The sequence below is a fragment of the Talpa europaea genome (genome assembly GCF_964194135.1).
Source record: "Talpa europaea genome assembly, chromosome: 6".
NCBI lineage: Eukaryota > Metazoa > Chordata > Mammalia > Eulipotyphla > Talpidae > Talpa > Talpa europaea.
In genome coordinates, this window is record NC_140072.1 from 56,685,332 (window position 1) to 56,701,846 (window position 16,515).

Below are 16,515 nucleotides of genomic sequence, written 5' to 3' on the forward strand. Positions count from 1 at the left end.
CATTAGTTTGCCCGTCATTAGAGTCACTTAGGGAGCTTGTATTGCCGGATGTGCACGTTCATTCCTGAAGCCTCTACCTCAAGTGACTAGAACTCTTAACTCGTTTTTTAGGGAAGGCTATGAATTAAAAAAAACTTCATTATTCCAGCTTCAGCTGGGGTTATTGCGTCTGAAAAAGGCAGGGCCTGATTAGAAGATAGCAGTCCCCTCTTCTGGGGCTGCTTTTCCTCTTCGGTCTCCATTAGCCTGTGCGAGCTCAGAATTCTGAAGGTTGTTGGAAATGTGTTGGGTTTGCATAAGGAGTCATTTTTTACACTATGCATGAGTGTCTCTATCACAAGTACAATGGCTCCTGGTCTGGAAAGTCCTACTGGATCCAGATCAAGTCATTTCTTCATCCTGAAGAAAGCTTGCTCTTCTGACGCATGAACAGGCCCAGATGCTCAATGTGGTCACAGGGGCCTGTACTGCCATTTCCTGTGCAGTTGGTTCCATTTTGGATGTCAGTCTTCAGCATGGTTACAAGGCTTATTTGGTCAGGACTAGGACATCTTCCTGCCCAATGAGCAGTAGAACCTGAGGGCTAGACTTATTAGTCCTATTCAGATCCAATGTGTGCCAACTCCAGGATCAGGAAGCAGCTAACCATTTTTTTAACATATAGTCTTGTGGTTCTCATGGTTCCTCTTGTAACTCAGCTCTTTTCTCCATCTATTTTATGTTGTGAGGAGGGAGCACAGTTGTCATGTAGATCACGGGCTATAGTTAGAGCTTAGAAACTTCTCAGCAGAAATGCCTGTTTTCTTGTTGGAGCTTCACTAGGGAAAGGCTGGGAGCCTCTCTCAGACTTCTTCATTGAAGAGGTTCTGGGTATAGGTCAGTGTAGCCACGTTTAACCCTTTAATGGTGATGCTGGTATTTAAAAACGACTAATTAATTTGATGTTGAATTTTAAGCCACTACTCCGTTCAAACTTTTTTTTTTTTTTGTGATAAAGTTTAAGAATTTGTATGGAAATAGAGTATGTATTTTTAACAGTTGTCAATTCTGGCTGGTTCCAGTATTAGTTTAATAGTGATTGACTTCTGATTTTTGCGGTTGACTCTAAAACTCCAAGGTGAAAATTATTTTCTCTCTTGTTCTTTAGGGGGGAGGAGATATCAAGGAAATGCAATTTCAGTTTCACTAGGCTTTGAACTATAGCTGAAAATTTGGTGGGCGCAGCCTAGGCCTAAGCATATGTAGCTTTGGGTCTTTGGGACAATTTCTGACGGCAGCAGTTGACTTTTGAGGATCACATAAGGTCAAAACAAAATAAGGCTGGACCTTTGCAGCATCTTTAGTTTCCAAAGTCAGAACAGCTGGGGTCTCTATAACGGGGGGATCTCTATGATGTTAACTATGGCTTTTAAAATGTTTTCGTGAAATACTAAGCGACAATTTTTTAATTGTATATTGCTATGTCAAAGTTTTGTCTTGATTGTGGAGGCTGGATGGCAGTCAGTTGAATAGTCTGGCAATTTACATATGCCAGAGAGGAAAGTTGTGTGAAGCAGCAGCCAAAGAACCCAGCTTAACTAATTGTTTTTTTGTCAGTGCTGCTGCAAACCCCATGTGAAAACATTGGGGACCCAGCAATCTTACCCCACTGTGGTGGGAGTGTTCTTTGATGGGTCCCAACATCACAAGTTAATGATGTTTCTTGGTTATGTGGATGAGGTATGGAAACAGGCAGAAATCTAATTTGCCCATGATTTGGAGATGTCCATCTATTGGGAAAGCCACTCTCCACAGCTGTAATATAAACCTCATTAGTTTGGGTGGAGAGAACAGGATTGACCCAGGTCTGGTATGCATCAGAAACCTTGATGTCCTGCCTCTCCTACAGTCCCACATGACTCATACCCCCACCCCATTGTCCAACCCCTGGTGTATTTTGCAGCCAACTCTCTGCTACCTTGTGAATTTCATCCACAGACTTGGTTAGTCACAATTTGAGAGTTTTTTCCACCCCTTTATTTTTAATCTTCTATCTTTATTTCTCCCTTCTTGAAGCTGCAACTGGTGACAAAGGGATTAAAGAGCAGCAGACCAACCCAAGAGACACTCAAGTTTCCTGCTGGCTCCCTGGCTATCTCCTGCCCTCACCACCCAACCTCCATCCCACCCCACCCCCCCTTAATCTAGTTTTTTTAGAGGGCATAGGAATAGGACAGCTAAGTACACTGATTCCTACAGAGTACAGCTAAGAGATCCACCACTACTTCCCCAGGGGACGGAAAGAAATCTGCAAAGGAAGGAAAGTTAAAAGCACCATCTTTATTCCAAAAGAAAGCGCCCTCTTAGGTTTTGTTGTTAAGAGGAGTCTCATTTGTGAGGTTTGTTTGAGCTTTCTTTCCCAATCCTATCTTCTTCTGGGCCACTTTTTATTAAAAAATAAGGAAACATCCTAGGATATTTAATTTTGCAGAAAAATAGACCTGAAATAGTAAAACATTTTTCACTGTTTACTATTAAATGGTACAATGTTTTCACTCTACAGCTCAACAGTAAGTGATAATCCTGTCCTACTGAGTCTGAGTCTTCAGGAATATTTAATGCTGGATGGTGGTTTGGAAGCAGAAGTCTTTTTTCTTTTAAACTTTATTGAGGCATATTTTACATATCATAAAATTTACAGTGATTTTAGTAACTTTCCTGAGTGGCACAGCCATAACCATAACCCAGTTACAGATCTTTTCACCCCCTGCCCCCCCAATATCTTTCATGCCTATTTACATTGTTTCCAGCGCTAGGCAGCTACTAATTTTTTGGTCTCTATAAATTTGCCTCTTTTGGATATATAGTATCAATGCAATCACATAATGTGTGGTCTTGTTTGTTTTTTTCACTGAGGCTATTTCTGAGGTTCACCAGTGGCATAATTTATGCTGGTATTTTGTTCCATTCTGCTAAATATTATTCCACTGATGGACATACCACATTTTGTCTGCCGGGAGTCTTTCAAACTCCTGTGGTCTGAATGGCAGAACACAGGAGTCATAGGTGAAGCTACTGTGCATGTCAGAGGCACTGCTTCTCGGAGCCAGCTTTGCCATCAGAAGGTCCATGTGAGTAGCCTGAATTGAGGCCGAAATTCTGTTTTGCAACTTCTTGAGAAGGAACTTTTGTGCTGTCTACACATCAGGACTTATCAAGCATCTGATAAAAAGTACGAGCACGTGTTTGAGTGAACAAGAAAGTGAAACCATCAATACTATGTTGGATATGTTTTCCTACATGAATAGAAGGGGAAATATCTGAACTTTCTAAATACAGTATCATCTCCTACAAAGCTGAGCATGTATTAAAGATGGGGCTGTCTTTGTTGGAAGGGGCACAGCCAGCAGAGGAAGTCAAGAGAAGAAAGGGAATGGAGCTTGTGAAAATCAAGATCCCCCTGAGGGTCTTGCATGGCTCACCTCGTGTTGGTGTAGATGAAGTGCTGGTGGTGCCCAGGGGTGGCTTAGTACCTCCAGCAGGCCCAGGTCTTGAATTTGGACATTTATCCCAGTTTCACAAGTGTTTAAAACCTGTTTTTGTTCTTTTTTCCCTCTTAAACATTAGATGGTAGTTAACACTTCTTTGGGTGGGGGTGCAGGGGCAGGGCTTTAAAATTAAAATAATTTTCATAAAAATAAAAAATGGAAAAAAGTACTTTTTAAAAAATTTGCTATACAAATCAAATGGCAGCTGTTGAAAATCTCAATAAAATAAGATTAAAATGCATTTGCAGGCGTTGGTACCATTTTTCCTAAGACTGGGTCATTGTATATCATACTACAAGGGGGTATGTGTGGTGTGTGAGATTGTCTCAAGGTGGATCATCATTTTAGGTACATAATTTTCCACACTAAATAGTATTACAAAATAATAACATTGGCTTGGCAGTCCTGAGTCAATCCCACCTCTACCTTTGTGCCTTCACCCTAAACCACAATTTGTAAAGGTGTGACAACTCCCCTCTGGGGCTATTGTGGAAATCAGATGTAATTCAAATCTAATCTTAAGGATTAAATTTAATTTCAAAATACTGCCTGGCACATAATGTGCACTTAATATATGGTAGCAATAGTGGTGGCAGTGTGTACAGCTTTGAACAGTGGTTCATAATTTATACTTGGGCATAAAGGGAAATGAGAAAGTTGTTTTTTTTCCTGTTTCTGGGCAAAATGACTTATATCTAGAAAACAAAGATTCTGTATTTGCCTTTCAGCACTGACTAGAACATGCTACATCCCAAGACTGGCTTAGGCACCCGGGGCTCCTGGATTACTAAGTAGGTGTTGTCCCTGCTCAAGACTAGTTTTGTAATTCCCATTTAATTTATTATCTAGCTCAAATCTCCCAATGATTGTTTGAGGGGCTTTATCATATGGTAAAAATATCATGGCCAGACCAAGGCCTGTAAGAATGCTGAGTGCTATCATTTTTGCTTCCTTTCTGAAACCAGGAAAAAAGGAAGTCTGAGCTTTCTTACCTACGTAGAGCTTCCTGAGACACCATAGTTATGTGTCTATAGGGCCGGAACTATTGAGTGTAACAGCCTTGAAAATGGAATGGTATATTCACTCATTAAAATTCATTAAATTTATTTGCTGTAGTAAGTACAGAAAAGCATGTGTTGTAAATGTGCAGTTCCATAAATTTTCACTATCTTTCAGTTGGTATAGTGTTAGCAAGTACTTATTTTTAATCCTTAGAAAACCCATCATAGCTAGAAGACATCTAGAAATGTTTGCTGAATGAATGGTACCAATGAGGCTGAGCTGTCATGAGTCTAGAACTTGTTTCAAGCTCTCCTGCCTTGTCAGAAGGCTGCCATAGGCTCAGATGAAATACATACACCTCCAATACCTGGTAGTTCAGAATCCCATTAACTGCTCCTGGTACCTTAATTGAGAAGCAGCTAAGTTTAAAATTAAAGGGGAAGAAACATCAAAACTCTCTTTGACATTTTACATGGCAACCTCTGTAATGAAAGTCTTGCTGAGAGTAAGCCACTTCATCACATCTTTGGCTAAAGGAATGAGGAATACATCTTGACCTTGTCACTTTTGATACTGCCTTCATTTTTTCCAACCAGCATTTATTTAACACTTATGTGCTAGAACTAAAACCATCTAGATGGGCTCCTTGCTCTGCTCTAAATAAAACGGCCAACTGTCCAATTGAAATAGACGACTGGGAAGAGTGACGACTATATCCTGAGGAACATAAGTGGGTCACTATAAACTCACCAATAAAATTTTAGTTTCTAATTCCAAACTACTCCCTGATCCTGGTCTTAAAATCACATTAAGTAAACCTCCACAGCTCACTGCTCATTAATAACTTATCACTACTATAGGATACACCAAGGGCACCTCTGATTGTTCCTGTTCTCTCCAAGTTTTTTACCAGGTGATGGTAAGACTTGCTGAGGTGAGTCTGTGGCTGGCACCGTACTGGCATGTGAAGAGGACTGGCTGTCCCTGTGAAGGCTTGAGTTCTTACAGCTCAAAGCTCCAGCTTACTGTACTGGTCTAGGGCTGATGAGATCGGAGCCACTGCTATTCTATTCCATATGAACACTACACTGAAAGAACAGTGTCATCTGATTTAGAAAACAAGCATCGAAGGCTCCCTTCGAGGGCCTGATCAAAATGCAAAAGCTGTAGGATAAAGCTGCCTCAAGGGCAGGTTGGGCCTCTGCAGCAGAAGCTACCCAAAGTGTTTAGCAGAAATGAAAATTCCCATTTCATCCCTAACCTATCGACTCAGGACACCTTCATGGAGAGGAAGAATACAGATACCTGAGTTTAAAAGCACTAGAACAGCTGATGTTCAGGACATGCTCTAATTCTCCAAAAAGCTTCCACTCTGTACACCTGTAGATGTAGCCACTCTGAATCCAGACTGTTCTCAGCCTCCACCAAGCAGCATGGGCAGCACAGGCAGCAGCTGTGGGTTTGTCTTTAGGGATCATACAGATCAATATCCAGAAGACAGGAATCAAGTGTCACACTGTAACCAGAGCCAGGCTAGTACTTGCAGGAATAGAGACCATCTAGGTGTGTCTAGCTGGCCCTGGATCTCAGCCATTCTCATAATTTGTCAAGAACTCATTCACATATAAAACTACTAATAAATACGCTCTTTACCTATACGTTTACCATATCCAGTAGGGTAAAACTTCTAGATTAGAATTGTACCTGTCCTCTAAATCCTACTGGGACAATCAGTAGACAGTGCAGTATATCTAAAGCTACTCCCAGTTACTTTTTACACTTAGTTCCACTGAGAATGGTGGAGTAGGGATCATGATCCGCTTTGACAGGAGAAAATCAGTCACAGGTTAACTAGCAGCTGCACAGCATGTAATTATGCTATTCTGGGGGGTGCACACAGGTCAATTATTTGCCCAAGTCCATGGTGAGCATACTAGACCACAGGCCAAGCACCTTGGGCTAAGACCATTCCTGAGCCCTCTGCCCTCTGGTATACCTGCTGGCAGGTACACTAAGGGTGCAAGTGTGCTTGATAACACAATCCAACTGGGGAGTGAGTAAAGTGCATTTATTTTTTTTCTCTGTGGTTTTCTTTAAAAAAAAAAAAAAGAAAAAAAAAAAACCAAGGTAAGGGGGACATAAAACACCTCCTCCCAGCAACCAATGTCCACTGGCCTTGGATGGGGCAGAGCCATGGCCAGCCTCCTAGGAGAAGGTATAAGAGTAGAAGGCAATGGCATTGACACTGTAGTCCATGGGCAGGAGGTGCCCAATGTGCTTGGCACCTAGGCTGGCCCCACCCAAGGCGGAGGAGTGGCACAGCTTCATCAGAGTGAAGCTAGAGAAGGAGTTTTGAGCCTGGATCTCTCTTCCCTGGGTCAGTGCCAAAAGAAAACCTGGAGGAAAAAAAACACAAAGGAGAGATATGAGAGGGATCCAGTAGCCTGCTGTTGAGATCAGGGTGAAGGTGGGACAAAGAGGGAGGGAGGACGAGGCCAGGCCCTGAGGCATTGCTGTGGAAGTTCTAGCAGGGGTCACACTCCAAATCCCCAACCTACTGCCCAGGTACCTGAGCTGAGTAACAGCTGTAGGGTGCTAGAGCCAGCAGCCCCTGAGCACCCGATATCAGGAGCTGCAAGTAGCAATGGGGGTCCTTGAGCTACTTCAGAAAGTCAAATGGAAATCACACAGCTGCCTGAAACGAGGCTGCAAGGGGAATGACAACACATTTCTTTCCTTCTGCACAGGATTGTGCTGACTAGCACTATCACCATATGTGGCCAGAAGCTCCGATTTTAAGTTAGTCTTTAATTTTTAAAAAGTGGTGCTATTTAATAAATCCTTTGGAAAAGGACATTTCCCAAGAGTTCAAGGAAGCTATATGGGACACTGTTAAAGGACACCTGGTGAAGCAAAGTTTTAAGAGCCTTGGCCAGAGCCATGTGTGACCTCAGGGCCCAGTTCCCAAGTTCTCCCTGGGGCAGGCAGTTATTGGGGTCATCCCATCCGTTGTCTTTTTCCCTTGCCTATCTCCACCTCTCCCCTAACCCACACTCACCTTCCTTTAGCAACTCCCAGCTCTTCCATACAGAGCCCACACACAGTATAGGGAGGCCAGTCACCCCTTGGAACAAGACCTGGGTAGAAAGCAGAAATGTATATTGGAGATAAATAAGTCTCTCCCACACTAAGCACTTGATCTTAGCCAAAAGGCCGAGAAGCGATAAGCAGATAGTTTCTTTTTTTTTTTTAAAGATTTATTTATTTATTTATTTATTTATACAAGCACTGGGTACAGTCAGAAGCGTGGGAGGGTGAGAGAATTCACCAGAGCCAGAGTGGGGAGCAGAGCAGGCAGAAGGAGCGAAGTACACAGCTGAGGGGAGCAGCAGGCGGCAGGAGAGGTCTGCGCGCCATGTGGGAGCTGCTGGGGATTGAACTGGCGCTGCAGAGGCTGCGGGCAGCTTCGCAACCCAGCACTCAACCGCTGCGCCACCGGGGAGACCCAGCAGATAGTTTCTTAAGGCCAGCCCAACCTATGCCAGTTCCTCCTGCCCTAGCCAAGAACCAACCAGAAGGTGAACTCAAGAATAAAAGGAAGGAGGGCCTCCCTGGTGACACGGGTTAAGATGTAACCTATGAAGCTATCCGCAGCCACTGCAGCACAGGTTCGATCCCCCAGCCGGCCAGGGAGCAACCCACATGGTGCAGCAGACCTCTACTGACTTGCCCGCTGCTCCTCTCAGCAGTGTACTTTGGTCAATCTGCCTGTTCTGGTCCCCACTCTGGTGAATCCTCTCACCCCCCACACCTCTGGCCTGTACCCCAGCTCTTGTATGCCTAAATAAATAAATCTTTAAAAAAAAAAAAAAAAGAAATTAAGGAGATTCATAAAGGCAAAGGAGAAATGGGAAAGAAAAAGGGTTAATTAAGCAGCCATACAGAGAAAAGAAAGGAGGGAAATGAACAGAAACATGAGTAAAAGAAAGGGGACTTGCACCATACTGAACCAAGTTTAAATAAATAACATACATAACAGGGCCTCCCTGGTGGCGCAAGGGGTTAAGCACCGCACTATGAAGCAATCCAAAGCCTCTGCAGCAGGAGTTTGATTCCGGGCCTGCCGGGGAGCAACCCACATGGCAAAGCAGACCTTTTCTGTCTTGCCCGCTGCTCCCCTCAGCAGTGTATTTCAGTTAGTCTGCCTGTTCTGTTCCCCACTCTGTCTCTGGTGAATCCTCCCACTTCCCAGACCTCTGGCCTGTGCCCCAGCTCTTGTATACATAAATAAATAAATATTTTTAAAAAATAGCATACATAACATAACAAATTCATTTGCTAATCAATTCGCAGAAGGCCCTGGGTCAAAGACCACTGTGTGGTATACTTGCTACAGAATGTTGGCTCATACCCTAAGTTCATTTAAAACAGTACCCAGGGCCTCCCCTGGTGGCACAGTGGTTGAGCACTGGGCTGCGAAGCTGCCCGCAGCCTCTGCAGTGCCGGTTCAAGCCCCGTGAGGGTCCCACATGGCACACAGACCTCTCCTGCCACGCCCACTGCTCCCCTCAGCAGTATATTTTGGTCCTTCTGCCTGCTCTGCTCTCCACTCTGACTCTGGTGAATTCACTCACCCTCCCACACTTCTGACTGTACCCATTGCTTGTATAAATAAATTAATTAATTAAAACAGTACCCAATTTGCAGTTTGATGGGACAGTCTCATCCCTAATGGAAAGGGCCAGATCTCAACTTACCGGGTCAATCTCTGGCAACACTGCCACAATGTGTCTGCCCAACATCTCGCCCGCCTTCCTGAAGATGTACCGGGAAAGGGGATCTCCCTGCTGAGCAGCTGCAATAGGGAGGATGGAAGGGCACTGGTGAATACCCAGCAAGCATCCAGGCCTCAGTTATTCACTGTGCATGCATGTGTGCATACACGTATATCTCAGCAACAGCAGGAGTACCTACGGCTGACAGAGGTCTGACTCAGGAGTGGATACCCACTCACAGTATGTGGGCAACCCAGCCTTCAATACTGTGTCTCCATCCTTAATTTCCCAGCACCACCAGGTACTTCTACCCTAAGAGAGTGGTCCTATATGGAGGTGGAGCATTCTAAGCACTTGAGAAGGGCTACCCCGAGAAATACACTGGCACCTGCTTTATATCCGAGCTTACTTTGAGTCACTGGGTCTTTCAGCTCTTGGGACCCAGGACCCTACTTGAACAACTAGCTGGCACCTGTCAGGGCCCAACCTCTAGCAGTCTGTTATTGGTCAGTCCCTTCCTGGCTCTGCTCTCAAAGGGCTCAGTCTAGCAGGCTGTAAGAGGATCCTAGAATGCCGAGGCTGCAACAATCCAGATTAAGGGAGTAGAGACCACATAGTGGGGAAAAACAATGTGCAAACAAGCCATCCCTATGGTTGTTTCTCCTGACACCAACCAAATGTGCCTAACTGTTCTGTGATCCCCTAAGTATCACTGTTTAAAAAAAACAAAATTGATTTTCCCGAAGGACGGCTGCTTCATAAATTTCTCAGAAACTGACATACGGCCTACACAAGCCATGACAGTCAATAAGAAAAGAAACATAGGTAATATAAAATGAACAGCAATACCACCCACATTTCCTTCTGCCTCCACCCCAATGCCTGCAGGTCCCAAGGTCCACAGTAAGGGAGAACTGAGGTCACTTGGCCAAAGGGAAATTGGCTTCCAGTTCCCACCCACCAATTAGGGAGACCTCTGGGAACAAAGTCAGAGAAAACCCTGCCCCACCTCCAGTACCTTCTGCAATTTTCTGGCAAAATCCAGCAAACCTGCTTTTATCAAAATCCCTGTACAGGTAAGAGAGGATTCCTAACCGATCTGGCACCTAAGAGACAGAGAAAGGGGAAAAAGTAGTCATCAGAGCAAAGGTAGTCATCAGAGCAAAGTGAGCCACTTTGCTCACCTAAGTTGGCCTTCCTGGTGTCCCTCTACTGCTTGAAAAACTGTAATAATGTTTGCTTTTTTTAAGCTTGTAAGCAGTTTTTAAGAAGGCAGGATTTGAGATTTCTAATTTGAGAGAAGTTCTTTGTTTTCCCCAACGTGGACACCATTGTTCCTTACAGACTAGCATGAATGCAGATATGTGCTCACCAAGGTTTCTTTTGCAGTTTTTTGAGGTGCTCTTGAAAAGATTTCTTTAGCTAAAAGAACCCAAGGACTATTATTGCACATTGCAACTCTCCCTCACAGACACAATGCATATTACCAAATTAAAGGCCCTGAGAATTCTGGAACCAAGAAATCAGTTTCTCCCAAACTTGACCATAGAGTTCTTTCTTCTACCCCAACAAAAACTTGCACACTTGTAATACTTCTGAAGGTCCTGAGGAACCAATGATTCTCCAAAATGCATTACTATCAGGTTGTCAGAAAAGTCACGATATACTTTTTCTATGTATCTTCTGCAAAAATGTGTCATGACTTTCCCCACAGCCCAATAAAATGGAAGAGGGCTGGTTCAAAACACAAGCACCTCCAGCAAAGCATGAAGCATGTTCCTCTCTCATTAAGTTTGGGTAAGGACTTTACACAAGGAACTATGGGATGGAAGAGAAAGTGGGTTATCAGTGCTGAGTCCAGCTAGCCTAACTCCACTTCCTATAGCAACTGCTTTAGCCAAGTGCTTTCTCTCTTGGTCCCTCCCTATTCTTCACCTTGGCCCAGGCCAGAGTTTCTTTAACCATCAATCCCTGAGCAGTCTCCCATTGTTCTATCCAGGTGTACGTGTTGACAGGGGCAGAGAAAGTACCTGGAAATAGTCAAACATGGCCTGTTTGACACAGCCAATGTCATGAGGAGCCGCCTCTAGGTTGTCGATGGAATCAAACACTATTTTCACTGCTTGGTGTGCAATCCAGTAAGCTGCAGAAAAGGATAAGCATAAGGGGGGATTTCCCTGGTTCACAGGGAAGGAACCCAGATCTAGACCGAGGTAGTGATGTGCTTGGGTAGTACAGTAAATTAGTGTCCCAATTCCTAGCATGAAGTCTTCTAATTAAGCTGTAGTTAATCAAGCCAGCTCAGGGACAACTGAGGGAGAAGACAGACCAGGTAAGTCTATGTCATGTCAACTCCTATCTGAAAATAAGACAAGGTCAGTCACTTGTCACAAACCACTGAAGTCACTGCCATGAACTGGGCCCCAAAGATCCCTATGAAAATGTACCCCAGCTATCTCTAAAGAGTTGATGGAGGGCCTCCCTGGTGGCGCAGGGGTTAAAGACAGCACTATGAAGCTATCACCAGCCACTGCAGCATTAGTTCAATCCCCTGCAGGCCAGGGAGCTGAGCCATGTGGCGCAGCAGACCTCTCCTGTCTCCCCGCTGCTCCCCTCAGAAGTGTATTTCAGGCAGTCCACCTGTTCTGCTCCCCACTCTGTCTCTGGTGAATCCTCTCACTCCCCACACTTCTGGCCTACACCCCAGTTCTTATATGCATAAATAAATAAATCTTTAAAAAAGAAAAAATAAAGAGTTGATGGAGGTAGGATCTTCTACACCCTTTCCCACCAGCAGATGGTGTGGCATCTCTGGGTATCTATGATTGTAAAGTTCTAGTGTCAACTCCTCCCCAAGGACTTCAAAAGTCAATACAGGTCAGCAACAGCTATTATGCTGAGGTATTAACCTGAATCCTGGGTACAAATCACCACCAAAGAGCAAGGTCAGCGTTAATGCAGCACTTGCATCTCTGATCTCTCAGTTATCATCTTGTACTTAGAACATCTTCAGGAGCTATTTCCAGAGCTATTTCCAAGTGTAGGTGGGAGAGCCAGGGAGAGGAAGATGGGAAGCTGCAGGAAGGGAAGGGTGCAGGACACTGAGACAGGCCCAGTCTCACCTGAGCCCTCGTCCCCTATCATGTGGCCCCAGCCGCCGCAGCCACTCTCAGAGCCATCGGGGTTGATGAGTCTGCAGTTGGAGCCTGTCCCAGAGATGAGCACGATCCCACCTGGGGAGAGGGCATGGGAGGCTCAGTGTGGCCAAGGCCCTGTCCCATGCAAACAGCTCCAAGTGAGAAAAGACAGAACAGCAGCCAGTCCCAGGCAAAGGGATCACCACCCAGTGTTGGAGAGAAAACTGAGTCCAGCTAGCCTCCTGCCTGAAGTGGAAGGCTTGGGTCTTAAAACTCCACTCACACAGAGCCCTTCCCTGGGGGCACAAAGAGGAACACAAGTCTGTCTCCTTGCTCAGTTAGCCTCCAAGTGACTATGTGCTTTGCTGAGTACCTACCGTGTGCCAGGAAAAGAGAACCTGTTCACAGAGGGTCATTCATTCATTACCCTAAACTACCTACTGCATACAATTACCCCCATTTTGTAGATGAGGCAATGAAAGAGTTCTACAACTTCTCCAAGATGGTACAGCTGACAAAATAGGAGCTGAGATTCAAATGTCAACCCTATGATACTAATAGCTACTTACATTATGGCAGAGCCCCATCCACTTTCTTCTCAGGAAATATTACTTTCCCACCAGCATTCCTCACCACGGCACTGCCCCAAGGGCTCTCTCTTCTGAAAGGGAACCTTACAAAATATCCTTCCTGCCCCCCTTTCTGTCCCTGCTCAGGTAGGGAATTAAGCAAATGAAAAGAGGGAGAGTGGATGTGATGCAGGCTGTCTTCCAAGACAAACATTTCTATTTGGAAGACAAATTCTGGCAGCTACATTTAAGGGGCTTCCCCAGGAGAAAGAGATCTCAACCTCAGCCCTCCCTCCACCTCCTCACCATCCGGCGTAGCTGTGGCGATGGAGCCGGCGGCATCGGTGGTGATAAAGTAGTTTTCACTCAGGAAGGGAAATCGGCCCCTCAGCTCCTCCAACAGGATCCTCACCGCATCCTCCTGCTCCCCACCGCTCAGGGATAGGCCCTAGGCCACGCGGGAAGTGAGCAAGTAAGCAGGGCACCAGACCCAGCTCCTTTCTCAACCCCCTTCCCTGCTGATGTCTTCTTCCTGCTCTCTACATCTAGGCATGCCCTACTTCTCCAGTCCATCCTCCTTCCACCCCACATGATGACAACCCCCCCACCAAGGTTATGGCCACAAGAAGAAGCTGGGCTGGGAATGGACAGAAGGGATTCAATACTGCCAGGTTTGGAGCTTGGGAGGAAAGTAGCGCCATTAACAGAAAAAGCAGGCACAAGAGCAAGTGGAGGCAAGGCGCAGAGGTAAGTGGTCTGGCAGCGCCTGCAGAACCCCTCACTGAGGATGTCCCGGGAGCAGCAGAGGCTATAGCAGCCTTGAGTCTGAGCTGGGAACAGTATCTAATATTCAGTGAGTGCCTATGGGTCAAGCTTTGGGATGCTCACCTCTTTGGGATGTATGCTGTCATTTTCTCTAATTTCTAAATGAGGAAAATGAGGCTGAGAGAAGCAAACTGAGGCTTAGGGTCACAGAGATGTTGAGAGACAGTTGGAATTCAAAGCAAAGTCTTAGTGGCTATCCAAAGCTCTGCACTCTTCCAATCCTGTGGTTTGTGACAAATGAAGCCATAAGAATGGATGAGATCACCTGAGCTTCTAGAACAGACAACCCTCAACACTTTTCCCTCTGTAGTCATCACACTCATCTAGTTCAAACTCACTGAGTGTTGCTGTGACTCAATTCCCAGATCTACCCCAGACTCACCAGGCTTCGGAGAGGTACCAGAAGATCCACCCCTGCTTTCCGTTTGGCCCTGTTCACCATCTCATTGATCCTCTCCACACACTTCTCTGTTCCAATCAGCTGGCCCCAATCAAGGGAAAGAGAAGTTACAAAGATTCGTAGGACCTTTGTTGCCCCTAGGTTACCATATGAGCTCAAAACCACCACCCTCAGGAAGATACAGAAAATGAACCCCCAACCAAGCTCACTGGTCCCCTCAAGTGCGGTCTGTGAATTTACCCAGTGATTTGTGCTGAGTCCATCTGCTTCTGCCACGATCTGCCCATCCTCTGAGAGTAAAAGGACCTTGGACCGTGTGCCTCCCCTACAGAACACAAGGGGGCACTCAGTTTTGCTCAGAAAAATCAGCAGATAGGGCTAAGCTCCTGAAGTCCTTGTCAATGGCAGCTCTGGCACAACCAACCACCATTCCCAAACCCAACTCTGGGCTATGGTATTTGCTGTGCTTAGCTCCCTTTGGGGGTGTCCTGCTTATCTTGCAATGCTCTACTTATGTGTCTTCTAGTCCTTGAAACTTATGTGTAACCCACTCTTACAGCTCCATTGGTTAAGCTCCTGTAGCTATTAGATATCCATCTGTATTAAGAGTGTGTTTAGCTGTTTTCCTTCCTGCCCCTCTTCAAGTCAACCTTCAAGTCAACCACTGGGTCAAGAATCGCTTACCTATCCTCATACCTAGCACGAGGGACAGGCACAGGAAACACTCCACAAATGTAACTAAAGAGAATGGCACATTTCTGCTTCTCTTACAATAGTTAAAGGCTCTTCTCAATATCCAGCTCCATTTGCCAACGTCTTCAAGACACCCTTGTAAGAAACAATGACTACATGGTGGGGAGAGTTTTTATCTACTTAGGCAACTTAATGGTCAATGCTTTATTACTAGGTGAAATAGTAGCTTGGAGGGAGATCTGTGGCAGTGTGATGTATGTTTCTTTATTGATAGGTACTTTAATACCAGATGAGGACACAAAAGACTTGCCCATCAAACTCAAAGATGACATAAATTTTAAAGAGGTAGTGAATACATGAAGTGGCAGATTCAATATCCATAAGAATCTCTTAATTGGGAGCCTCCCTGGTGGCGCAAGGAGTGGAAAAATGGGTCAAAGCTTACAATAATGTAAAAGGGATGAATGCAAACTTCAGAACTTTGTTATTTTTTTAAAGTGCAATAGGTAAGAGGATTGATTTGGGCGGGGGGGGAGAACAATTCATGTGCCTAAGAAGACTTTGGGGTCTATGAGTCAGCAGTGAGATGCAGCTGCCATAAACGTGACTCCAATCTTAGATTTAAAATTAAGTGCCCAGACAGAGACAATAGCCACCTACTATTATGCTCTGATTTGGCACGCCCTGATTTACATAACACTGTGCCTGCCAAGGGATTCAGCAATCACCATCTCTCTTCTAACTCTACTCAGGTGGTCAGTGAGGTCTTACTGAGCAAAGGTCTTATCCACAGTCATTTCAAGCAGAAGAGCTATTACGCAAAGACCAGAAGTCAAGCTTCTGAACAGGAAAAGATGCAAGAATAACAGGAAGATTCAATATAGGTGAGAAGCCCTAAGTGCCTACGAAATGGAGGGGTTTCAGGCATCAGCACAGGCCCGCTCACCGGCTCTCTCAGCTGCTCCAGCTCCCAGACACCCTCAGCAAACATCTTTGTCCAGGCATTCGCCACATTCCTGCTCCCTATCCCTCCTCCCTCAACTTCACATCTGACACCTGTTCTGCAAAACTCTCTCCCGGGTCCGGAATGGGGGAAAGGAGCTTCTCAAGCTGGAGACAGTGGAGTGGATCATTCGTGGGCGAAACGTGTGGGTCCACCGTGAACCACCCCCCCCACCCCCGGGGTGTGGCGAGGCACGCGCAGAGCCCCTGCAAGGCACACGTCCGCACGCAAGGGCAACCCGCGCCCGCACACGCCCCGCGGCTGCCCGACTCGCCGGGCCCTGAGGCGGGAAGCCAACGGCCTGCCCAGCCGGCCACAGCTTTCCTTTTGCCCGGTCCTCCCAGACTCCGCCCACCGAGCCGCACTCACCCCTCTACACCTCCGTACAGGGCAGCCATGCTGCTGCTCCCGCCGCTGCGGCCGCCGCCGTTTGCCAGCCTCCGCTGGTGCTCGCTTCCCCAGCTCCCAAACGCTCGGCGACGCCCCGCATCACATGAACGCCCGGGACGGCCAGCCGCCTCCGGTGCCAGTGCGCGTGCGCGGGGCGGGGCAGCTGCGGGGCGGGGCAGCTGCGGGGCGGGGCA

The 16,515-nt window shown here is 46.1% G+C and overlaps 1 protein-coding gene across 1 annotated transcript; it reads right to left on the reverse strand.

The window, feature by feature from the left end:
* Positions 1–6,603: 6,603 nt before the first annotated feature.
* NAGK (N-acetylglucosamine kinase) lies at positions 6,604–16,338 on the reverse strand. The gene is made up of 10 exons (XM_084235059.1): positions 16,301–16,338; positions 14,476–14,560; positions 14,218–14,316; positions 13,317–13,458; positions 12,427–12,537; positions 11,335–11,447; positions 10,323–10,410; positions 9,287–9,384; positions 7,588–7,666; positions 6,604–6,925 (listed from the first exon to the last, which is right to left on the reverse strand). Exons 1-10 carry the CDS (start codon positions 16,327–16,329, stop codon positions 6,735–6,737), a joined length of 1,035 nt encoding a protein of 344 aa, XP_084091185.1. The 5' UTR covers positions 16,330–16,338; the 3' UTR covers positions 6,604–6,734.
* Between the last annotated feature and the right edge of the window lie 177 nt (positions 16,339–16,515).

What these genes read in the sequence shown, in the direction of transcription:
- NAGK (XM_084235059.1), bottom strand. Translation starts at nt 16,329, where the DNA reads ATGGCTGCCCTGTACGGAGGTGTAGAGGG. An exon ending in TGGTACCTCTCCGAAGCCTG is followed by an intron (nt 13,459 to 14,217) that starts GTGAGTCTGGGG and finishes CGCGTGGCCTAG; the next exon opens with GGCCTATCCCTGAGCGGTGG. An exon ending in TTGCCAGAAAATTGCAGAAG is followed by an intron (nt 9,385 to 10,322) that starts GTACTGGAGGTG and finishes TCCCTATTGCAG; the next exon opens with CTGCTCAGCAGGGAGATCCC.